The sequence below is a fragment of the Excalfactoria chinensis genome, chromosome 1 (genome assembly GCF_039878825.1).
Source record: "Excalfactoria chinensis isolate bCotChi1 chromosome 1, bCotChi1.hap2, whole genome shotgun sequence".
NCBI lineage: Eukaryota > Metazoa > Chordata > Aves > Galliformes > Phasianidae > Excalfactoria > Excalfactoria chinensis.
Window position 1 is genome coordinate 53,886,742 of NC_092825.1, and position 24,808 is coordinate 53,911,549.

Genomic DNA, 24,808 nt, shown 5'->3' on the forward strand with positions numbered 1-24,808 from the left:
ATCACGAGGAGTTCCACCAGCGTGAGATCTACAGCACTGGAACAGGTTGCCCAGATAGGCTGTGGAGTATCCTTCGATGGAGATATTTAAGACTCACCTGGATGCCTACCTGTGTAACCTATTGTAGGGTACCTGCTTTAGCAGGGGGTTGGACTCGATGATCTCTTGAGGTCCCTTCCAACCTCTGCCATTCTGTGATCCTGTGATTTTCCTCTGGGCGGCTGAGAGCTGTGTTTGGCAAACCCGCAGGGGAAGCATGAGTGCAGTTTCTCTGCTTTTAATGAATATGTAGAAAGGAGCCAAATCTAGAGAGGTGCTGTTTTAGTGATATCTGAATTCACTCATTAAAATATATATATATATAGCAGCAAAAGAATCTGAATTGTAGCGTGAGGGGAAAATGTGGCACCACGTGAACAGAAACAACCGTAGAAGCTGTCCTTGCCCTGCGGCAAAATCGCCCCTTAGCCCCAGGCAGCAATTGGCCGCAGTGCTGAGCTTGCTTGTGGTTAATAATAAATGGCTGTCAGCCCCACAGCTCCAGCCCCTCCGTCACGCCTTCTGCCAGGGCTGCCCCGGCACGGCTCCAGGGCCCACCCTGCCTTGTACACGCGGCAGTGTCTGGAGGTAAGAGGGACACCAGGCAGTGCTGCACCAAGGCAGGTGTGTGGGGCGATGGTGAGGGGAGGTGAGCAGGGCCGGACTGGCGGAGGGAGGAAGGCCACTCTGTGTGAGAGCTGTGCAAAACCCGTGCTAGGAGCGTGCACAGGTTTGTTACGGGGCCTAAGGTCAGACAGGTCTTACTGGTAGGCTTGCCAAGCTTCTAAACCCCCAGCCGGCTGGCTGCCTTTCCAGCCAACACCAGCTAATTCCTCTCGGGTTGCAGGTGGGGACAGCTGGTTTGTATGCACCACCCAGCACGGCTTGGGCACTCCTGGCTGCTGCGCTTCAGAGTGCAGGGGTTTGTTAAAATTCAGAGCACTGCTCGAGCAGCCCAACTGATCCTCGGCATAACCTTTGTGGCTCAATGAATGGATTCCAAGGCTGACTTTGCCCCAGAGAGCGAGGGGTGTGTACACACCCTCAGCGAGAGCAGAGCATTTACATGAACTTCTCAGGCTGCTGGCTGTGAGCTTAGCACTGCGCAAGCAGGGGCTGTAAGTGTGAAGCAAAGCTTGTGCCACGTCCATGCAACAATAGAATTTCATAAACTTTGTCTGGATTTTTGTCTTAAAAAATGGATTTTGAATGTAGAAAAAAAAATAATCTCCTTGTTTTGGTTGGGTGTGTGTTGTGTGTCATGATGTGTTGTGTGTCATGATGATGTATGGCTTGATGGTCTGGGAGATGTCCTGCAGAATCAGCCCGTCTCTCCCTTGTTACACAGCCCAAACTGCTCTGTATAGCTGAAACCTTTAGATTCTGAAAAATCAAAACAAAGCACATTTCGTGGGTGTGCTGTGCTTCTATGGCTGTAACGCCACACACTGTGCAGAGATCAGAGCCGTGTTCTGGTAAGTGTAACACAAACACAGTACCGTACTCTAATTAATTTCCTATCTAAAGTAACAATAGGTACAAAGGACTGAAGAAATAAATCCTTTCCTCACAGTTAAGGGGTGAGGAATAGGAAGGCTTGAGAGATATGGCCAAATGCCCAGCAAAAATACGTGTGTAGCAGCCTGGAGTTGAGGGAGACTGCCCTGGGGCCCAGACCAGACCAGACTCTTAACATTTGCAACTCTCTCCTCCTCTTTCTCTGTCCTGAAATGAATTTAATTAAAGTGAATAGGAGTTGCTAAGAGACGAGAGGAGTTCTAGAGTTCTTGCTGGGGCTGAATTGTGCCTCTGCTTCCAGCACTTCGTGCTAAGAAAGATGATGTAACATGAGCATACATAAAGCACTGTTGGCTCTAGGTAGAGCTGCTCTTCCCTCCTTACGGTTACAATCTGGCTTTCCAATCCTCAGCTTCATTCTTTATTTTAGACAACTGCTTGTTTCCGCTGAGACACCAGCAAAAAATAGTTACATTTCTTTAAAGTATTCCTACAGTTTTATCCTAGTGATCTTTCAGGTTGGAGGTGACAGCGGCTGAGCCTGCAGTTTGTCATGAACAAATAGCTTTGGAAATCAAAATAGGAACTTCAGAAGTCTCTCTACTTTGTTACTCCCTTCCTTTGCTCCACCTCGATTTCAGCATCAACAGTGGGCTAGATGAGCTCTTTCAACTCAATTTCTTCAGTTTAACACTTTGATTTGGCACACCAGCTCATGCTTGAAACACAAGAATTTTCCAGGCAGTCTGCTGGGCAAGCCCAGGATTGTTCACATCATTGCTAAATTACTACTTCCATTTTTACCTGGCTTTTGTACCATCTTAGGACCACCCTTCTGCACAAGATGATTGCGAAGATAACCTGGAGATTGGCAAGACACGTGTCCACAGAGGCACGTAGGACCACGCAGGTGAGAAGATTTCTGCATGGTGAGTAGTGTATTCCAAGACAGTCCCTGTGTGGAAAGCATCTTCTTCATCTGAACACCGCAGGCAGTGTTTTGGGAGCAAAGAAATGAGCAGCTATTTCAGCTTTCAGGAGGGTACTTCAGGTCCTAAACGCACAGGGAATTTCCTTTGTTTGATAATAACACTAAAATTAGGTGACATTTTGATGCACAGTAGTCTTACTATATATATAGTCTTGGTATACTTCTGTTTGTACTCTTAAAATATAGCATTATTCAGGCACGATTACAGTGCTCAGTTGATTCACAGCAACGTCAATTTAAAGTGATATTAAAGTAATATTATTGAAGCCAGCAGCAACACAGCTGTAACAACAGTGGGAGAGTAACATTCAGATAATGAAGAGGGTCGTTATTTGTATTAATTATGGTGATTTTTTAATTCTTTTAATTATTTTTTTGTAAATAGTTCAATCACATAGAACACAGTTTTAGTCTTCATGAAGTTACTTGCAAGCCCACACAAAAGAAGAGCTGAAGAATGAATTTACTGTGATGATGACAAGTTGCCTTTTATAAAATAGCTCGGTAGTAACTGCAAATACCCCTGCAAATAATTGACTTCTTTTCATTTATCTCCAGGTGCTTATTTCAGGATTCAGCCCTCCATACAGGAAGCCCTGGTGGAGGGAAGACCAGTCGTAGCCTTGGAGAGCGCCATCATTACACATGGCATGGCCTATCCTCAGAATCTGAGGTCGTGGGTTTATGTTCCTTGTTCAACAAAGTTGCAAAAACAAAGTGAGGAGAAATGTCAGGTTGCTAGGGATACAGAAATTGAGCTCTGGTGTAAAAGAGTTGTACTTGGACTTCTAAGTAGAGCAGAACCATAGGACACACGTGTTCATACCTATTTATCTCCTTACCCAACACATTACATTTCTGGCTTCTTTGGAAATGTGGCAGCAGATAATGTCATCATTTGCTCTAAGCCAGAGATACTACGAGTAATGACTGCACAATGACAGACACTGAAAACTCCCCTGTAGTTCCTTTCAGTATACCTTTTGCAATACAAAAAGGATTGGAACACAACAGTGAAATCTGCTCATTGGCACCACTCAGAGCAGCTGCTGTGAGAACTGATGGTCCCTCTCAGTGCCTTCTGCGCCCTATGCAGGAAAAAATAAACACCTTTATTTATTCACATCCTGTAGATTTGAGGGTTTTTTTTACTGAGCCACGGTGCCAGAAACCAGAGCAATCTGCACAGTCATCTGCTAGCAGTCTCCTCTCCATCCTATAGCTTCTACAAAGCATAGGAGGATTTTGGTATTGATTCTCCATCTTGCTTTTTACCTTGTCATTAATTTGCCTGGCACTCCATCTTATGTTGAATATCTAAAAAATCATTTTTTGGAATAGATAGTTTTAATAGTTGAAGATTGCCTAACAGATGTAAAGATAGCTGCTAAAAAAGGATAGGATATCCCACAAATGATCAAGTATAAAGCCTGCAAAGCTTAGAAAGGCCTACTTTTTAACCTTAGAAAATCCTCAACTTGCAGCTTTTCAACGCTGTTGGTACCCTGTATCTCACTGTCTATACTGTGAAAAATATATCCTGGTCATCTGAGTAGGAGCTGAATTTTCTGGGGTTTTTGAGAAGATTTGTGATCTCAGAAATAACAAGTATTAGGTACAGAAAGGTTCTAATTTGAGAAGATCCCTGATATTTAGTAGTGTACTGTACAAATAGGTTTGCCTGTAAGCTGGGCTATTTTACAGCTCCTGCCTCAGAAACGAAGCATAAAGCCTGTCCATTGCTGTCCTTAAAACAGGAGCTCTGAGTAGTTCTGCACTGCTGCAAAATCAGGTGCAAAGTTCTGTCACGAGGAAGATACAGAAGCAGAACTGGACTTAGCTGAAATCCAAAGAACTGCACAAAACTGGAAACAGGGAATGCCAGCCATGAGTCTTGGCAGGTTTCGTGCCTGATTGTTTGCCTCACTAATTTTGTGCTTGTTGTCCTGTCTGTCTTCTTCTAGCATGGCCAGAGAGGTAGAAAGAATTATAATGAGAAATGGAGCAGTGCCAGCCACTATAGGTATTTTGAAGGGTCAAATCCACGTGGGACTCACAGATGAGGAACTTCAGTTCTTGGCAAGCAGTAAAAATGTAGTTAAAGTGTCTCGGAGAGATCTTCCTTATGTCCTCAGCCAGGTATGGTACACAGACTTTCTACTATGATGTTTTCAATACTGCAACAGGTTGGTCTCCGGCTTCAAGCCAGGTAGCTTTAAGCCTCACTGAGATACCACGTGTATCCAGAGTCAAAATATATCTGAGTCAGGGAATAGCAGACCTGAAATAGGGCTTCTGAAAAGTCACTCAGGAATGGCTGGCTAAGTGAAGAATATTCATATTGGCACTATAAGGCATCATCATATTACACATGAACTATGTGACTGCAAGTCACCCCAAAGTATGCAGATAGTGCTGATGGTCACATTAGCTGCCCGAGAACCCTTCTGGTTAGAAAGCCCTGGAGAACAAAGGCCTTTGCTATTAGCAAAGCAAGAACAGCTTATGTAGCAGGGATGATGAATCCTCTGCCTGTTTTTACAAAGAATATTTGTGTCAGAATTTCACTTATCTGTGTCAACAGGCTGCTGTGACACTGCTTTGTCAGAGTAGAACCACAGCTGCCTGCATTTGGCATTCTCTGGGTCACACTGGGGGCTGCCTGTGACCTGCTGTCCCATACAGGGCTTGTCTGGTGGAACTACCGTGTCCGGAACAATGATTGCAGCACACAAAGCAGGAATCCCTGTGTTTGTGACAGGAGGCATTGGAGGCGTCCATCGGGGAGGAGAGAACAGTAAGAAAATAAATACATACTACATTCATCTGTGAGCTGAGGAGGAGGTGGGTCTCACCACAAATGAGGTTTACGCCCTACTCCATGTTGCTCTCTGGGAACCTGGGATGTGGCACAGCTTTGTCGGTGTAGTTTGTGACCTTTAAGTACATACTTTCCTTTCAGCTATATATATTCCTAGTATAGTGTAAACACACCACTCTGCTGAGTGCTATCTCTTTCTGATGTAAATTCCAGACTGGGGGTTTCCAGAGGTCAGCAGAACTTCTGTGGTGTTTCTCTGCCTGTTGTGTCAGTATTGAAATCTAGCAAAATCTTCTTTCTTTTTCCATCTTCTTGAACTTTATCCTTTCTTTTTTCCCAACCATATTTCTGCATGCTATTTACTGACACAAACCAGCAACTGAGACCACCAGTACAAGGCTGCACCTCTGCCCTAAATCAAGCGACTTCTTTGTTTTCAGTCTCCCTTAGAACCTTAGCATCTAAAAGCCTGCTTTAAAATTGCAATATTTGTGTGTGGATCAAAATGTTTACAAAAGGAGGCAGACACGGCTTTTTAAGAAGGCAGATCATAACACTTTGAGGTGCAACACTATCACAAACAACAGCTGCTTGTTCCTTGACAGCTCTGGATGTGAGTGCTGACTTGACAGAGCTAGGACGAACTCCAGTTGCCGTTGTATCTGCAGGAGTCAAGTCTATCCTTGATATTGGCAGGACACTGGAATATCTGGTAGGTGTCATGGGCTGCTGAGCATGAAAGCAGGTGATTATGCACTCAGTGTAATGCATACAACAAGGCAAAGTGGGCCCAGTGATGCTGGGGCAGTTTTTAAGTCAAATATTTTGACAAAGAACTAGAGGATGTGATGTGGGGATGCCTATCTTTTCATTTCTCTAGCCTTGAGGCTATTTGGGCACTGGAATACCCCCTAGCATCATCCTGTTTGTGCCCCAGAGGCTGTTACAGCGACTGCTCCAACTGAGCAGTCCAATCTATGGCCTTTTCTCTGGGCTCAGACTCACTTACTTTTCTGCCTACTGGGAGAATGCTCCCACACTGATGAATCAGGCAAGCTAGATCTAAAACAAAGCCATAATTAAATTGGGAAACAATATGATTTTTAAGGTTTGTTATACTGGAAACTACCAGGGTCAGCACTTCAGGTAACAGCCAGAGTCAATACTTTCCAATCACAAATAGAACTCATTTAAATTCCTGTCAGCTCATGGCATAACTTCAGGTCACAGCTTGTTACCTTGGACTCAGCATTGTGCTAGTGACAGCTGCCCTGCTTTTGATCAGCTCCGAGCAAAGGACGCATGTGTCTCGCATGTTTCAATATGCCAGATTCTGTCTGACTACTTACCATGTCTGGCTCTTTGCTCTGAAAAATGTTGGTGACAGAACAGAATAGAATGGGATGTATTAAACGTGCAAAAATAATCAAACCCTGTGCTAATGCTGTGATTCTAAAGAATGACAGTTTCTAGATGGTTGGAAGGGAAAAGTCATATCTCTTTATAGGTCCCATTTCCCTCCACTGATTATGTCGCCTCCATTACTACAGGAAACTCAGGGGGTCTGTGTGGCTGCCTTTGGAGAGTCAAGGATGTTCCCAGCCTTCTTCTCAAGCCAGAGTGGCTTCCAGGCACCATATCGTGTCCAGGATGAAGAGGAGGCAGCTAAACTTATTGGTGTGTTTCAATAGGGAAAGACCCCTGTAGGCCCTGGAACAGAGGGTCAAAAAGTGGAGTCATTTTTTGATGGTTGGTTGGTTTGGGGTTTGTTTGGTTGTTTTTTGTTTTGTTTTGTTTTTAAGAAAGTCTTTGCCTCTTATTGTATAAACAGCCTCAAAAGAAATAGGAGGATATAAACTGCTAGCTGGACAAGAACCTTCCCTTAGGTGGGCTAAGAACAGTTAGCTCCAGCACTGTGGGTTCACACACCCTGCAACTACTCCCTGTCCTTTTCCTTCAGCATTCAGTTTGTCCAAAGAGAGCTTCTAACGATCTGCCTGTCCTCTCCCAGCCAGCACTCTGGGGCTCGGCCTGAGCAGCGGTGTTCTGATAGCAGTGCCCTGTCCCCAGGAGCAAGCTGCCTCGGGCCACCTTATTGAAGATGCCATCCAGCAAGCTCTCAGTGAAGCCAGGTGAGAAGCAACCTAGGCCTTAACCTCTGTTCGCTCCATGGTTCTGGGGAAATGAGTGACTTCAGGGATGCTGCTGGAGGGGTGGTAGCACAGCTTAACCTTGGGTGTGGATGAGCCCACAACAAGGTTTCCACCATGGTTTTATCTACCCTGAAGCTTGTTTACCGGACTTTTTATGCTATGTGGTTATGGTGATAAATTAATCTGCTCGCAGCAGTGCTTCTATTCTGATGCCATTTCAGCTCAGTTTGTCTCAGTAACTTTCTTTACATTTGCAGGTCCAAAGGGATTATAGGCAAAGAACTGACCCCATTTTTGTTACAGAAGATCAATGAATTAACCAATGGGAAATCACTGGACTCCAGTATCCTTTTACTAAATGGAGTGAATAAAGGAGTAGTGTATCATCTCCTCCAATGATGTTTGCTGGAAAATGCTGCTATTTTACTGACAGTTTAGCAAGGGGCAAGTGCTTCATTACCTACAAACAGATGAAAGCTCAGTAACTGCATCCTGATTTTTCAGTAGCACCCTTAATGCCCTCCTTTGCTTTTGCATTAAAAATGAGATGCCAAAACAGTCAGAGAAATCCCTCTCATCTGATCCCTGTGCTTGCCTGCTCAGTGATGGAGTCTCAGGACAGTGTTGCCCATAGTGGGGTTGTGCACTGGAATATGCCTGGGCTTCCCAGAGCATTGAGAAACCTGGAAGAAACATACTCCTGTGTAGCACGAATCCTCATGCACAGGCAAGAGGAAGACAGATCCACTGTCTAGGATACTGGTGTAGGGTCTGGTAAAGACAGATTCAACCCCAGGCTCTGCTACCAGTTCCCTGGGAGACCTCATGGCTGGTAAGCTGGTTTGAGGATACTGGAGTTGTATGTTGCCACAAAATGGGGCCTTCAAAGCCTCTGATACTCTGCTCCCAGTGGAGTTAATGGGCATGGAGAGACTTGGCAAAAACCTCAGTAGGCATTCGATACTGGAAAGGTGGCCAAGAACCTCAAAGGCTGTTAGACTCTTAGCTCCAATATAGATACCAATATCACACCTCATCTTCTGTGAGGCCTTTTCTTCTATTCCCTGTCTGTAAAATGGAGATGTTAGCTTTACTCTCCATGGATACAGAAGAAGGTGAATACTTAAAACTTCAGTGGGTTTATACGGTACTGTAACGCAGCATATGTTGCACTGGATTTTGGCTTCTGGGAATCAAATCTACCAAGTCTCACAGCATGCATTTCCTGCTTTCTCCCTCCAGGCAGTTCCTACATAGGCTTCTGTTGGGCCAGTCATGCTGGTATTTTCTCTTTTCCTCAAAAAATGCCACACAGACCTTGCTCTAATCCAAAACAATGCCAGAGTGGGCAGCAGTATTGCAGTGGCCCTGAGCAAACTACAGAAAGCCAGGAGGAAGGGGAGCTTGCCTCGCAGAGGGGACACAACCCTGCCTCAGCCAGTGAGTCCCCTGCTGTCCTGCACGTAACACCTGTCTGCTGGCAGCACTGAAGACAGTTTTTTATCTGTTTCCAGAAGTGTAAGGTGACTCAGCCACAGACCACTCAGTCTCCTTTATGCTGGCAGACTTTCTCTCTTTTCTTTATTATTCACAGCTAAATATTCTCTCCCTTTTTATGTACAGAGGATGAACTGTGACAATGGCCTAACCCCATTAAATCTTAGACTACCGAATCCACTAAAACTTTCATCACTTTTTCACCTTTTATTGTGACCTTATGCACAACTTCAACTCTGTTTCTCTCAGTGCCAGGGAATTCATGTGCCTGCAGGAGTAGACTTGGAAGAGGGTGTTGGCAGAGGATATTTTGAGCTGCTGAGTCACACACATTTTATAAATATCTTCTTTCTTTGGCCTCCTTCTCATGACTGCCAGAATTACAAGATGTGCCGCTTATCCCAAATGTGATCCATTATAACTCTAATACTCCATTCACGATCTTAGATTTCATTTGTGCTACGTGATTTACAGCAAATCTATTTTAGGTAGTCTTTAGAGAGCTGAAAAAAGATTCCAAAACCCATTTGCAGTAGGATTTGTCAACATAAAAGAGTGCAGTGAGTCCAGAGGCAGTAACCTGGCATTTGATAGAATGAGGAAGAAAAGAACTTTATGTCCCCAAAGAATCTGGGCACTTTCTGTTTGTGGAGCTGTGCTGCTTTTTCTGGCTTTGTGGGACAGTAAGACAGTGATCCATAAAGTTTCACTAGTTGGGGTAATTTCTGGGAGCTTGTAAGACATGACTACGTTTTCCTGCCTCTTTTTATCCATTTCCTCCCTATCCATCCTTCCTCTCACTCCTGTTAGACAGCACTGCTTCAATCTTTCTGATACTGAATCTGTCAAAAATTGTTATACCCTGTGACCACTCAATCAAACTGTCAGCACCCCTCTATGTTCTCTGTAGCATCCTGCCTGCCATGCCGGGGCTGCATATCAGCAGGCATAATTCACGAAACAACACTGAAGAGAGATTTCCATTCTTTCAGATTGGAAGTGCACAGACCTGTGTCTAGCCAACCAAAGAAAGCACAGGCCTTAAGCCTGTGAATTAGATGGCTTTTCAAGAAGGTAGAGAAAAAGCAAAGAAAAACTGTGGCTTTTCCCTGAAGACCTTCCAACCACTTTCTACCTCTTTCTTCCTTTTAAAGGTGGTGATTGGAGGTATCAACGTTGACTTCATAGCCAAGGCACAGAACTCTGTCATCCTGGTATAGTATCTATAGTAGCTTGCTTATCACCACTGCCATTTCCAGCTAGTTTTACAGGGTTGCCAAGCCAAAGAAAGGTGGTGGGGAGAAGATGGTGTTAGTGCATGTTTTCTTTGTGCCTGTATGAACACATATGCACACACACAGGAATTGTAGTCATGTGTATTTGGTATGTTGGCTAGGTGGATACACACCTGCTGATCTGCTCTGTTCATGTACTGAGAGTCACTGCTTCTCAAGGAACAGAGCAACATACCTTTACCATCTCAATGTATCACTCTGGCCTCAACAGGTATCCTAATGCAATTATTTAACGCCAAAAACCCAAAGAGCTGTTTTTGTAGAAGAGCTGCCCAGGACATTCACAAAATACATTTACAAAGAGCTAGAAGCAATGGATAAAAACCCTCACTGTGCTAACCTATATGTAATTCAAGATTAGATCCTAGAGTGAGGAAATCCCCAGGTAAGAGCCAGTTCTGGCCGTCTCAGGCTGTCTTAGCAGCCTGAATAGGAGCCAGACTACTTGCGAAGTACCCAGAGTGGGAAGAAGCCTTTGAGAAAAGTAGCAGTTACAGACTGTACAGTGACAATAATGAAAAGATGGTGGTAAATACCCAAAAGAATATTTACAGGAAAAAGTCACCCATATGGAAGTCTTTGGTCTGCTGGGAACCACTGAGGCAATCTCCACCAAAGAGCAATCTCCAAGAGATTTGCAACGCATGCTATCCCAGTTAGCAAGAAAACAGCAGTACTCTGTACTAGTTTTAACTTGCGCGTGGCTTTCAAGGCTATCCAGAAGTGAAGTGCCTTTTAAGTAATTATTTGCATGTAAGTAACCAGCAGAGAAAGATGCGTATTTTCTAGGTTTGGGAAAGGTGCTGGACAAGTAGTTATGGTTATAATGGTTTTCAGGATCCAGGAGAATCACAGAATAGCTTGGGTTGTAAGGGACCTCAAAGATAATCTAGCTCCAGCCCACTGCATTGGGCTGCCCAGGGCCCCATCCAACCTGGCCTGCTACACTTCCAGGGATGGGGCATCCACCACTTCAGAAAGAGCAGAGTCTTATCTTTACATTAGGAATTCAAGCTTCTTAGGATGCTGAAAGAGGTCCTAGGAACCCTTTCAATTCCTTGAAGCCTTGCCAGAAAGCATCAGCTCAGTCATATTTCAAACCATCACAACAAGCCCGTTTTCATCTTTCTTTCCCCTGAGTGCAACATCGAATAGATACTCAAGTACTGCTCAGCCTGATCAGTAAGGTGTGATCAGTCAGTCATCTCTTTGCCTTTGCAAGCAAGCTGCTACATCATCTCTCATCGCATCCACTCTAAAGTAATTTAGCAGCTTCATTTCTTTTAGATCTTGTGGGGTTGTACAACAGCAGGGAGCACCCACGGCTGGGTGCCTGCGTGGCAGGCTGGTACCCCTGCTGTGAGGGTGAAGGCGTCCCATTGGGATGCAGGGGCAAACTGAAAGAGAAGAGCAGCATGCCAGGCAGAAAAAGGAGCTTGTGCGTATTTTCAGTGTTCCTGATGGCATCAGCTTTGAAAAATAGATGACGGTACTGCATTAAGTAAGGTTTGTGCTCATTATCAATGACAGTATCCTCTTTTAATATTGAAATAGAGGACCATGTTCAAAGCTATGTTGTTTGACTTGCCTAAACAAGCATCCCTGCTCTTTCGTTTGGAGTACATATATTTTTTTCCCTTGGCTTCTTCTATTATGCACAGTAAGTTGCAGAGCTAAAATAGGCAGGCTCAGTGCTTTGGAAATCTGCAACACTCAGTGGGAGACAGTCACAGATGGAAACAGCCATATTCCTGGCAGTGCCAGTGGCAATTCTAGGGGAGCATAAGCAAATGTAACAGAGAGGCATTTGGGTTAATGAGGAGTGACAAGTAGTGGGAAGGTAGACAGAGGCGATAGGTTGCTTACATGGCATTCTACTCAGGTTGTCCAAACAGTTCAGGGCTTGGAGAACTGCCAGTCAGAAGAGCAAAGGGGTGGAGAATTAGCACCGTGTCTTATAGACTGCACAACTGGGGAGAGCCTAGGGAAACAAAAGGAGCATGGGGGTAAAAAATAATATATATAAGGAAAATTAAAAAATAAAAAGAAGAAGAACACAGTAGGGAGAACAGCCTCTTGCAGTCACAGGACTGGATGAAGACCTTATTGTGTACTAAGGACAGGTGGACTGTCCGTAATTTCAAGGCTCAGTACAGGGGAAGAAGGGTCCCTGGAGTGCTTCGGTGCAAGTTCAAAGAAGGTCTGAGAACAGCAAGAGGAGGGAGGAAGACTATCTTGTACCCTGAGACGGCAATACATCTGCTTGCTTAGGAAGGATAGAGTGTTTACAAGCAAGAAAAGTGAGCATTTACAGAGGTATTCTTGTGCATCTGGGCTGACACAGGGCAGAGAGCATCTGGGCCCGGATCTGCACTGTGTGGGTATGCACATGCTTCAGTACTTGCCACCCAAACACCTGTTGGGAAAATTTTTGTTCCAACAGTCTTGCTTCATTATCTTTATCCCCAGAAGAGACAGAGAAGCTTTGTTTGAACACAGGGAGAATCCACAGAGGCATGCACCTGTGGGGTCTCTCAAATTATCAGGGGACACTTTATCCCTGTACCCAATGCTAATGAGCCCTTCCTCCTTTCCCCATTGTCTAAGATACTTGGGGTTCCCATTCATCTCAGTTCCCTGTTGCGCACTCACCCTCCCCAGCAAGTACCCCCCACCTTTGTTTATACATACTTTGTAATCTGGATTCAGGGCCTGTTGTTTTGCCCAACTAGAACTATCTTTGCATCCTCTAAAGTCGATCACTCTGTTCTGTCCAGCACACAAGATTTAAACGCAGGTGCTAAGCTAGCATCTCCTGCCATATAAGTTTGTTTAACCTCTTCTTCTTCTCAGATTTTATATTGCAAGGACATCTTATCCTTTCTTCTTTCATGTCACAACCTACTCTTGAAAAGCCCTGGATTATCCGGAAGATGATTAGGAATGCCAGTGGCAAACTGTCTTCAGAAATGGAAAAGATGTTTCAGGATTTTATGAGTCAAGAGCTGTAAAGCAATTTGATAGTCAGTGGTGAAGCCCAGAGAGATTTGGACATTTACTGAGGTAATTCTTCTGGCATGAGAGCTGGGAGGAGGAGGAAGAGATGGATGAGGAACTGCCTGTGCTCTGGCAATCTGACCATTTGTGACAGATGGACAGAGGCGAGAGAAAGGAGGAGCTGGTAACCACAAAGGTGGAGAAAGGTTTTTGGAGAGAGAGACGCTTGGGAAGAAAACAATAAGTTAAAATGAGTAAGGGACTGCAGAGGCAGCACTGGCAAAGGTGACAAAAACCTGCTTTGTCTTCAAAGTGAAAAAAATAAAACCAAGCAAACAAACAATTGCTTACAGGTAGGAGCTGAGTGGCCTGGGAAGCTGTTCCAGAGCCCATCAGGTCTGGGTCAGTAGCTCTGGATTCCCAGTGCTGATGTGAGCAAGTAAATTCAGAAGGCTGCTCTTCAACCAAAACACTCTTCGGTGTTGTTCAAAGAGGCTGTAGTCAATAAAATGAAGATAGTTATGCATGGGGAGACCAAAATGATCTCCCCTTTTAGGCAATAGGCCTTTGTCACCAGAGCTGATGTGTTTACATGGGCTGTGGGAGTTTGCAGTGCTCGCAAACCTAGATGGTCTCTATTTGCTGCTCTATGATTTAGCAATATTAGTTTCACTTCAGATATTAATAGAGACATGGCATCTATACCAAGTAGCTCTTCCAACTTTGCTTATAAATGATTTATTCCTCCAGGGTGGTGGGCAGACAAATGCTGGAAGAGTGAGACGAACTTTTGGCGGCGTTGGAAGAAACTTGGCAGGTGCCTAGTGCTTGGGTTTGCCCGTGGGTGCCTGCCAGCTGTGATTTGTCCTTTGGTACTCCTTCAACAGCAGGAACTCTTGAGCACTGTTCAGATCTGGGACACAATAGGCAATACATCAAAGGACAGACTGCCTGGAAAAGGCAAGGGATGCTCCAAAAATGAGAAGGAAGGGATTTGGTCAGGAGTCTGGAGAATAAAGAACCTCAAATATGAAGTTAACTAGTAAGTAGCACAGTGACCCCAAACTGAGGTTAAATAAGCACTACTGTTCTGCAATGGCTGCTGTACAGCCCGGTCCTCAGTGTTGAATTAATGCTAGGTTGTGGTTGCAATGGGAGTATGTCTCAAGGAAGGATTTGAAATGAATAAGCCTATTCAAAAGTGATCAACCATGCATCAAGGACGAGAGGAACTGGAGCACAGAAGTTACTGTAGGAGAGAAAGGGCTACAGTCAGTGGCAACAGCAAAGGACCACAGTGTGCATGGTGCTATAGCACAGGCAGAAGCAGACCGGTGTTTGAGTGCTGAAATTAGCAGGAGGACATAGAATGGCCTGAGTTGAAAAGGACCACAATGATCATCTAGTTTCAACCCCCCTGCTACGTCCATGGTTAATAACATGAAGAACTTAGGATTGCTCTGACTTTTTGACCTATCCCAAGTCTTCCTAACACACATCTACTATCACTTCAGATCACAGATGGGGAAAGGTTGAGGAAAAAAATGCAACCCATTCACTGAGGAATGAATTGTGGTAACCTGAAGGGAGGGGAGGAAGGGTTTCCCATGAACCCATTAGTAAAACAGCATTGTTGGAACAGCCACATGGCAAGGTCACACAGAAGTGATGTTGGCAGGCCTGCATGCTTGTGATGGGTACAGGAAATGTTGCCAGGGAAGTGCATAAGTTTCCTCTGACAGACCTGCTAATGTCTTTTCATTTGCTTTTAGACTGCTTAAGCCGTCTTGGGCTGACCCCTCTCTTTCTGTCAGCTGTTGGGAAGGATGAACATTCAGAGTCCATCCTGCACTACTGTCACCACATGGTATGTTTCACATTGATGGCTTTTAAGAAGCACGGAGGTGATGGCATTTTATAATGGGAAAAGTATTTTTAACCCTGGCGAACATAAAAGCCACCTTCCATCACATCTCATCACTAAGAGGGAGAATAATTCAATGCTGCTTAGGTACAGACCATTAAAAGCTGAGGAGCTACCCCCAGAATACAGACTAGATGTATGTAGAGCTTGAAGTTTGAACCATGTGGTCTTAATTCAGCTCCAGGGAGTGGAGTTTGAAGGAGAAAGAGAAGTAAATAAGGAGGAACCACAAAAACAATTAGGAAGGCCTAAGCACAGCCAGAAATATGCAAAGCCTGACCCTCAGGATGAACAAAGCAGTGCTAAAACCAGCCTGATTTGGGCCACAAGACAGAGAAAGCGTAGAACTCAGAGCCAAGGCTATGTGCCTCCCAGGCTCAGAAGAACAGGATCTTACAGCTGCATATGTACACAGCTGTACACTAGAGGAACACCTGACTTCAGCAGCAGCTTGTCCTCTGACACCAGGGAGCCAGGAGCAACCCCAATCCAGAGCATCAGGCACTTCTCTGGGGAAAAAGCAGAGCTGAGGGCAAGCCAGGACTATGGGTAGAGGCCCCAGCTGAGGCTGGTCAGGGCCACTAAGGCCTATTGGTGCCTTTAGAGTCCTGCTATACAGAGAGAAAGAGCACATGGGGCCCTTAGTACTGGTAATTTGAGCAGCTCAATGAAAACAGCAAAAAGAACAAGAACTCTCTAGAACTGTACCTAGACTGAGATACCTCTGAAAGCTTGTCTGAAGGGAGAATGGAGGATGAAGGGAGAACAACAAGCTGGGCTGCTGCCACAGATTGGGTGGATGCAGAGAAAGAATATTTAAGTTGAGCCAAGTGTAACAGAGAAGAGGAACGTGCCCCTTTTATAACTGTTCTCCCTGTTTTAGGACATGAGTGCCATCCTGCAGCTGGAGGGGAAGAGCACAGCCACTTACAGTGCTATGATCACCAGTGCTGGGGAGCTGAGCATTGGCTTGGGAGATATGGACATCCACCAGCAGATAACAGAGCAATATGTATGCATGCCTGCTGATTTGCAACCTTCTGCTTATGAGAAGCAGTGTGGAGGTGTGACAAAAACCAGCTAGTAAAGTTGTGCCAGAAGGGAGTGGGTGTGCAGAGGGAATGTGGAAATTCTTAAAGTTAACCCCAGACACTGGCCACTGAGTTTGCAGCATGGCAAGCTACCAGAGGTACCTGTTGCTGCTTATCCAGATGGAACTTCTTTATATTTCTGTTCCATAAAAACTCATCATTGCTATCATCCCTTGACATGCAGGCTGGAATCCCCTGCACTGATGAATCTCAATTAACCTATCATTTGTGGCATCTTAAGGCCAGCAGTGAATCCAGTCCACCTGCAGAAATGTTATATCCTTTTAAGGAAGAAAAAAACCAAATGTAGACAGAACACTGCCTAAAGTAAGCTTTCCTATTCCACTCCCTCCCTCCACCATCCATGCTGTTTCTCCATGCTGAGTTGTATAAACAGGCACTGCTCCTCAGCACGTCCAACCCTTGGAAACATCAGGGCTAATGGAAGCAGTAATTGCGGATTGATTTGGTTATACCCCCCATTACTGCACCCTCCTCCCTGCTCGTTCTGCTGTCAACAGAACAAATCCTGTACTTCATGACTAGCAGCGACATGAAAGTTAAGTGCAATTTACTTATCGGTGGGCTCTTAGTGAGGGAAAAATATGGTCACTGCTCCCACTTCCATCCCCACCCTGCCTCTCCCAAGCCTTGGCACAGAAAACCATTACATGACAGATTAGTTCTCCTGAGCTTTACAAACCAGTTGTGGCCAGTGGAAATTCTGATCCAATCTTCGGCTGCAAAGTGCATTTTGTCAGCCTTTCTTTCAGCCAGGATTAGCAGAGACACAGGAGGGAGGCTGCAAGACTGCCTGTAGCGCTGGCCTGGCGTTTAGGCAGTGGTCGTGAAGCCTCAGAGAGGCAAGAGAATGAGCTGCAGCTTCTCACTCCATCTTCAACCTGCTGTCTAGAAAAGTGCTGTAGCCACCAGATACACAACAGGACAATGCACAAGCAGACCAAGGGAAATTTATCATGATAAGAAAACAAAGAGCCGATCTGTGTGCCTTCACAAGGGAGTGACTTAAGCCATCTTTTTCCACCTAGAAAGGGAGCTGCAGGCCAAAAACCCTCACCTCACAGGGACTGTTACCTCTGGGGTTGTTGTTCAGAAGGAAAACACACTTTTAGACATGGTGCTCTCCTTTACTTCTCCATGACTGGTTTTCTTGCACTTCCCTCTGTCTGCCCGGTCATGGCAGGAGATATTACAAAGCCCTCCACAGGCCTTACGTCTCCCCTTGTCTTGTGTGGGAATTAAAAGATGAGGTCACCTCAATCAACTTTGTGAGCTCCACTCAATGGGCCATAGTCCTGAAGGTTTACAAGTGGCCCTTTGTGAATGCAGGCCTCTGTCCCCTATCCCTATGAAATACAGCAGGACAGGGAGTAAAACACCATGTTGCGCCACAGACTTAGGCTATCTAAAGAACTGGGAATCATAGAATCATTGAGGTTGGAGAAGACCACAACGACAATTGAGTCCAACCACCATCCCACCCCCACCATGCCCACTGACTGCATCCCTCAGTGCCACATCCACACAGCCCTGGAACACCTCCAGGGACCGTGACAGCACCGCCTCCCTGTGCAGCCTGTGCCACTGCAGCACTGCTCTTCCTGAGAAGAAATGTTTCCTAATATTCCTGAACCTGGTGCAACTTAAGGCCATTCCCTCTCGTCCTGTCACTGTGACCTGGGAGAAGAGGCCAACTCCCACCTCGCCACAACTTCCTTTCAGGTTATTGAAGAGAGCAATGAGGTCTCCCCTGAGCTCCTCTTATCCAAACGGAATGATCCCAGTTCCCTCAGCTGCTCCCCATACGACTCGTGCTCCTGACCCCTCACAGCTCCGTTGCCTTTCTCTGGACACGCTCCAGGGCCTCAGTAGGCAGCAAACAAAGGCGTAGTCAAAACAAGCAGAGCACAGGGAGTCCTCTAGTGATATTAAATAGCAGCCTTCCGTCTCCTTGTAGGTCTCTAAGTGACCCAGGAGTATCAAATGGGTCTAGTGAGGAACAACTGTATTCCTCTGCTGCAGGGCCTCTACCTGTCAAGTCCACCTTTTAATGATGGGGAGCAGAGAACAAGAAGGGGAAGAGATGAGATAAAAGGAGACATCCAGCTTCCTTAGGGAATCACTTCTTTATGTTCATTCCTGTGTTTAAGAGCTGCAATATAAGCGGAAACCCTGCATCCTGAGTATGACTAGCAATCATTTTGTTGCTCTGCAATGACTTGGTCTGTCTCTGCTCTGTGTCTTGGATTTTCACTAGGTGTCCCAGTTCAAGGAGAATCTGTGCCGGGCCCCATTAATTTGCATTGATGGAAATGTGCCTCTTTCCACTATCCAGTATATCTGCCAACTTGCTAGAGATCATCAGCTAGCAGGTAAGGAGACCCTGCCCAGCCCTGGCCCCATGGCTCCTATGGGTGTGTGCACTAGGGTGCTCCATGTGCTCTGAGCACTCTCCACTTCTTGCTGGAAATACCCAGCTTTTGCTTGTTACCGAGTGCTCCTTTCCAAACACTATGATGTATTTTCTATTTGAAATGGATGAAAGACTTCTGCTTTCTCTGAGTTTGCCTCATTCTGCAGCTAAATAACATCTGCTGTAATGTAGGAGCTAGAGCCCTTTGGCACTGCCAGAAAGCCAGAAAAAGCTGTTCTCTTTGCATTAAATCTCAAGGCAAGCACAGCTGTATGTGCTTCTGCCACTCTGAGCAGCGATGGAGTCTGCTTCTCAGAACAAGTGCTGAAGCATCGTTTGGGAGGATTTCCACTTCCCATAAAACACAGGGCTACTCTCTGACATGCTGAGGACCATTCACAAGGCTTCCTAAACCTCTGCAATCATGCCTTCATTTTTAAGAGCAAATCCTGAAGAAGAAGGAGATGATGTTCTCGGTATGTGGCAGAGGCTCCCAAAGCAGATTAAGGGAGACCTAAAGACTGGTTATATCACTCCAGAGCCAGAAGCAGCTTTGTCATTGCTGAGGAGCAAAGAGCAAACCTGGACCCCAGAGCAGGGGAAATCAAATTTAGGTTTTAATACACTGCAGAAACAGTCCCAGTTGTACAGATCACATAAAGCCTCCTGCTCTGTGTCCCACTCAGATACAGAAAAAAAACCAACACTGATGAATCAGCTCATTAACCAATTGCAATCTTCCCTTAAAGTGTGCTACGAGCCGACAGATGAGAACAAGGCCTCCAAGCCATTCCTCTCAGACAGCTGGAAAGCACTCACGTACATTTCCCCCAACCTGCAAGAGCTAAAAGCAATAAACTGGACTCTTGGGAACCCTCTGCCAGCAGGTATTGAACACTCAGAAGAGTCAGTCGTGCTGACTCTGCTTATTTCACATAACGTAGACCGGGAGAGAGCGTTTTCCTCCCCATCTCCCATGCCAATCACACTGGGTTATAACACAGTGGGAATTCATAAGCAGTCTTGGCATCTTCCACCCTTCAGCCATCTCTGTGTGGGTTGCTTAGCCCAGGCCAGACTGATGATCGATCAAAGAGCACAGCAGGCCTAGTGTGGCTCTTTGTGCAAACCAAGAGGTCCCGTTTTCCTCACTTTGTCATCCAAATAAAAGCAATCTCTAGTTGGTAAATATTTCAGTGACAGAAGATGCTCTGAAGGCACCTGGAGACACTACCACCCTTTGGGGAAACAAAATACACTGTATGCAATCAGAAACCCAAAAGCACTAAGTGTAGGGAGTCTCCCATAAAGTGTAGGGAGCCTGCTTTGGCAGGGGGGTTAGACTCGATGATCTCTAGAGGTCCCTTCCAACCCCTACAATTCTGTGATTCTGTGATTCTGTGAAAACATGGAAGTCATGCTTCAGGATGGTGTTTTTGAACTCTATGGACACATGTAGTTCCAGGGAAGTATAGGACAGTATAGAAATCTAACGCTGGAAAATCCCATTTCCCGTGAATGAAAAGAAAAAAATATCACATTTTCAGTAGTGCTTATAAGTAGGAGCACTGTGTGGGCTGCTCCTAATTACAGGCTGCCAGCCTGCAAAGGGACCCACTAAGACCATTTCAAGTTATGCCCTAGCTTTTCCTCCTCTCTCTCTAAAGAGGCGCCATCCAGGCTGGAGGACATTATCAAGATGGCAGCAGCCTTGGCTCGCCCTTTGCTGACCCACCTGTGCTGTGTGGTTGTGACCCTCGGTGCTCACGGTGTCCTCCTGTGTGGCAGGAGCCTGGGAGGGAGCATCTCTCTTCATCCAGCACCTCACGGGCAGGTAAGGGCAGGGGAAACTAACTCTGGGCTCTCAGCAGCTTCTGTCTGGGACTGCAGAGCATCATTGCTATTTCTGGTGGCGGAGCGGCGATGCTGGGAAACATGGCACCAGTGCTGGCAAATGTTCGTGTTTGTGGGTGGAATGCACAGCCCTGAGGATTAGCAAAGAAAATTGTCTGTCTTGGCTCCTGGCAGCAGTGCTTATAGCCAGCTCATTTTATATGCGCTTTTCCTGAATATTCATGACTGTAAGCTTCATTTTCAGGAACTGAAATCACTGATCTCTTTGGAAATGTGAAAAAAAGAAAAAAAGATTATTAAGGTTATTGGCTTATTTTTGTTCCCCTTTTTTTGGCATCTATGCATGTCTGGATGACACCAGCTTGAGCTGTGCTCACTGACCTCCCCCTCTCTCCCCATACAGACCGCTGCTGCCAGCCTCTGTGCCACCCACTACCCCGCCATCCCTGTCAGCAGGGAGGAGATAGTGAACGTCTCAGGAGCCGGTGACAGGTACATTGCTAACCTCTCTGTATTCCCCAGCTACATGTGGAACCACTCTAACATGATTTCTTTCAAACTGTACTACAAAGACAAACAATGTTCTGCTGCTTGAGGAGCAGGCACAAGAACAGGACTGGTAACTGTGATTCCTTGCTCACTGAGCACCTTGAAGCCAGCCTTGCTCTTATTAGGTTTGCTTTTGTTTAAGATAAAAGCCCTCCATGGCCATCTTGTAGTTCTGGATTACTCTGGGCTGAGCTGCTGAAAGCTGAGTAAACCACTGTACATGAAAGCACCTTACCAGCTAACTCATTTACCTCCAGTGGAAGTGGGACTGATCCTCAGGAGCTGGAGTTGCCCTGTAAAAGAACTACATCAGGCTCTGCACTCGCCTCTGGCAATAGCTTGTGCTTCACAACAGTCTGCTGTGCAACTCGCCTGCCTGTTCACGCTGCTGCACATAGAGATAGGAAATGACACATACTAGCCTCACTGATCAATTCTCCTTCTGTCGGGGAAGTACTTCATTATACTCCTTGTTAACTTGTCAAACTCTATGTAGCAGTCAGGTTTCTGGTGGGTTCTTTTGCATTACTATTATTATTATTGCTTCATGTGCTGCAATAATTGATTCTCTCCTTTCATTGCCTTAGGCTACACCAAAAGGCCACATCTGACAGATATTTCATTTCGGTTTTCTTCTCTTACCTACCAATAACTCAACATAGAAGCACCTCTCCTTTTTTCTTATTTAGGTGGGCAGAATAAAAAAGCCAGTGAATATCTTCTTGCCAAGCTAATTCATCCACTTAACACCAGAATCTTTCTTTACTCCTCATATCCCAAACTGCCTCTAAAGTGAGTTGGCTGCATTCAGTGCAGCACTGTGAAGGAGGCTGTCATGTTGTGCAATGCCGTAGAGCCGAACAAAGCAGTGTGGGAAGTTTGCAGGGCTCTGAATTTTGGGATATTAATCCCATCTTGATGTCTTCTTCAGAAATCCTGTTCCTCAGAGCCCCCAGGTTCACACAGGGGTTTTCACAGCACTCTTGTTTGTCCAGGGGCAGCTTCTCTGAGATCCCATTGCATCGAACAGTGCCAGAATGGGCCAGAAGTGCCATCTTTTTGGCATACAAGCAGATGAAACAGGCTGGCCTGCTGCCTCCTGCAAGGGACCATGCAGCAGGGTACAACCCAGAGTTAGACTCACAGCTCAGCCTTGTGAGCCCTAGTCCTTCCAAAGCACTTCCAGGAGGCTGCGGCCCTGCTCTGATCCCAAGGCTCTCCTGCCCTTGGAGATGCTGCTCTGTGGCTGTTTGCTGCCTGCACCCAGCTGCCCTGGCAACACAACACTGCCTGCCCGCACACGGCATTGCTAGGGGATGCGCCCCCAAATGTTTACTCTCAGTCTCTGGAGCTGTTGAGAGATTGAATGGTTTTGGAAACCACAATCTTCTGTGCCTTTGTTAAGGAGAGAAAAAAAAAGAATGATATTGATGTAATTAGCCAGAGTGCAGAAAAGCAGTCATTTTCCCTTTCACATTGATTTACTCATTAATCCTCCCTGCTGCCATGTTTTCCTGCCCTTGCTTCCTCCTCTCCAATGTCATTATTTTCTCCCTTCACCTTCCCTTCTCTTTCGTCCTTCCCCAGTTTCCTAGCATCATGCCTGAGTGTAGCTACATTCAAACCCTGGCTGTTCCCAGCTGACCACCAGCAGCACCCTTCCTGTCCCCATGCCTCAGCAGAGCTGTCTTCTGCAAGACAGGCAGGTGATAACATCACTTCTGATGCCTCCTTGCTGCCTCTGGGTAACACCTGTTGTTTGAGCAGTCGCAGGTTGGAAAAGGCCATAAAGATCATTGAGTCTAACCATCAGCTCACCACCACCGTCCCCACTAACCACGTCCCTCAGATGGGTTCTATTCCAGCCAGCCATGTTCCTGAGGCCAAAGCTGTTCCCAGGGCTCAGAACTGCTGTTCTTTCTCTCTCCACAGTTTAATGGCAGGAATCGCTGCAGGGATAATTGCCAACCACGACACAGATACCTGTGTCCGGATGGGCCTGTTGGCTGCACGCCTGTCTCTCTGTTCCTATGAGCCCATTTCTCCAGCAATCAGCACGTCCACCGTCAGCCAAGAAGTCCAGAGCAAGCCCTGGCCAGAGGTGAAGGTATGGAAGCTGGACTAGATTGACATCGCTTTCTCATCCGTCACCTCCTCATGCACCCAGCAGTACTGTCTCCAGGAATTAGGCCATGTTTTCAGTTTCAACCTCAAAAGCTGACTAGAGGACTTGAACTACTGGGAGGTGAAGTCCCAATGGAGTGCGTCTGGTATCAACTTGTATTGCACTGTTCACATTCATGTTTTAATGTTGTTGCTTCCTCTCTCTCATGAGTTACAACCAGTGCTTTGGTCTTCTGTCTGCTGCCTGCCAATAGTTTATCTCGCATCCCTATGGGGAACACTCACCTGTTTTTGTTTGGTGTAAACCATCAGGGAAGGAGGCCCCAATCCAGAGAACTTCTTTGTTCTGTTTTCAGGCAGGCCCAGCAGCTGCTCACTCCTCTTCCTCTCCAGCAGGTCTCATGGACTACAACCAGTGTTCAGCTGCAGCTGACAGGGACATAATGCTGTAGGACAACCTCATAGGTCTTCCCAAGCTAGCCAGCAAGTGCAGCATTTTCTTGGTCATTTCCAGGGAGGAGGTTCGGAAGCATGACCCTCCTTTACAGATGGCCACACAAACTGTGTAGCTCTAATGATTGTGCCAAGTTCACAGCAAGGCTGTGGCAAAGCCAGGAACAGAGCACTGACCCTGTCCAGGATAGGGCTGCATAGCAATCCCTCTGCTTTTAACACCCACGGCATCTTCATTAGCAAGGACAGCCCTACTTAGGTCAGTTTGGTAGGATGTCTGGCCACTGCCTTTTGACAAGCAGCTGGCAGGGCCAACTTGCCTGTGGTTGAACCATTCCTATCCAAAGGTGAGGTCAGTGGTCATGAGAACTCACCCTTGGTCCACAGGGAACACCTGCTGAGCAATTACAAGTGCCCAACCGAGGACTTTAAAAGACAATGGATGAAGGGTTCATTGGGTTTTTCTCCTCTGCCAGACTCATTCCAGCAGGCTTGTAACAACTCATCAGCTTGGAGTCTGACACCTTTCCATCTGACACCAAGCTAGGGACAGGCAAAGAGCTGAGGGTCTGAAGGCTGTGACAGAGCAAGGACAAAGCTCTGTCACATCAGCGTTATCTTCTCAGGGTATCAAGATAAAAATACAGCAGACACCTTTATGGAGATCCACACACTGACCAGCTGCCCCCCTTTATCAAAGCCTTGTGTTGTTCAGCTGAAATGCCGTGCTTGCACCACACACACGTACCCATCACTGAAAGGATCTGGGTGGCCCGGTGGGAGGGTGCTGGGCTGTTTGGGAGTGCACAGAGGGGGACAGGCTCCCACAAGCAGCCCAGTTAGCTCACAGGAGGGGAGGTGGGACATGGCAGGGGCGGGGGAAAAGAGCTGTGCGCTGGTGCTATAAAAGTGACTTTCAACCGGCACTGGGGAAGAGAGGCAGCCTCAGCTTCAGCTCCTGTTCCCAAGCCTCACCAAGCAGAGCATCCCTGAGCCAAGCCAAGTCCTGAGGATGGAAATCTGGGTGCTGACAGCCGCTGCCCTGCTGCTGGCACAGCTCTCCTTGCT

At 46.3% G+C, this 24,808-nt stretch overlaps 1 protein-coding gene across 3 annotated transcripts; it reads left to right on the plus strand.

Annotated features, from left to right (window-relative positions):
* Positions 1-1,922: 1,922 nt before the first annotated feature.
* On the plus strand, positions 1,923-23,521 carry LOC140247138 (uncharacterized). 3 transcript variants are annotated; one of them, XM_072326517.1, is made up of 18 exons: positions 1,923-2,486; positions 3,107-3,221; positions 4,513-4,687; positions 5,234-5,345; positions 5,975-6,081; positions 6,920-7,046; positions 7,381-7,501; positions 7,780-7,865; positions 8,838-8,962; positions 10,174-10,233; positions 14,062-14,128; positions 15,084-15,178; positions 16,119-16,247; positions 18,605-18,719; positions 19,510-19,647; positions 20,428-20,594; positions 21,018-21,106; positions 23,096-23,521. In XM_072326517.1, exons 1-18 carry the CDS (start codon positions 2,402-2,404, stop codon positions 23,286-23,288), a joined length of 2,106 nt encoding a protein of 701 aa, XP_072182618.1. In that variant the 5' UTR covers positions 1,923-2,401; the 3' UTR covers positions 23,289-23,521. The 3 variants fall into 3 exon arrangements, with proteins under 3 accessions (XP_072182618.1, XP_072182617.1, XP_072182619.1); XM_072326516.1 differs by having other exon boundaries at positions 2,272-2,486; positions 5,957-6,081; positions 23,096-23,403; XM_072326518.1 differs by having other exon boundaries at positions 2,331-2,467; positions 5,957-6,081; positions 23,096-23,403.
* Positions 23,522-24,808: the final 1,287 nt, after the last annotated feature.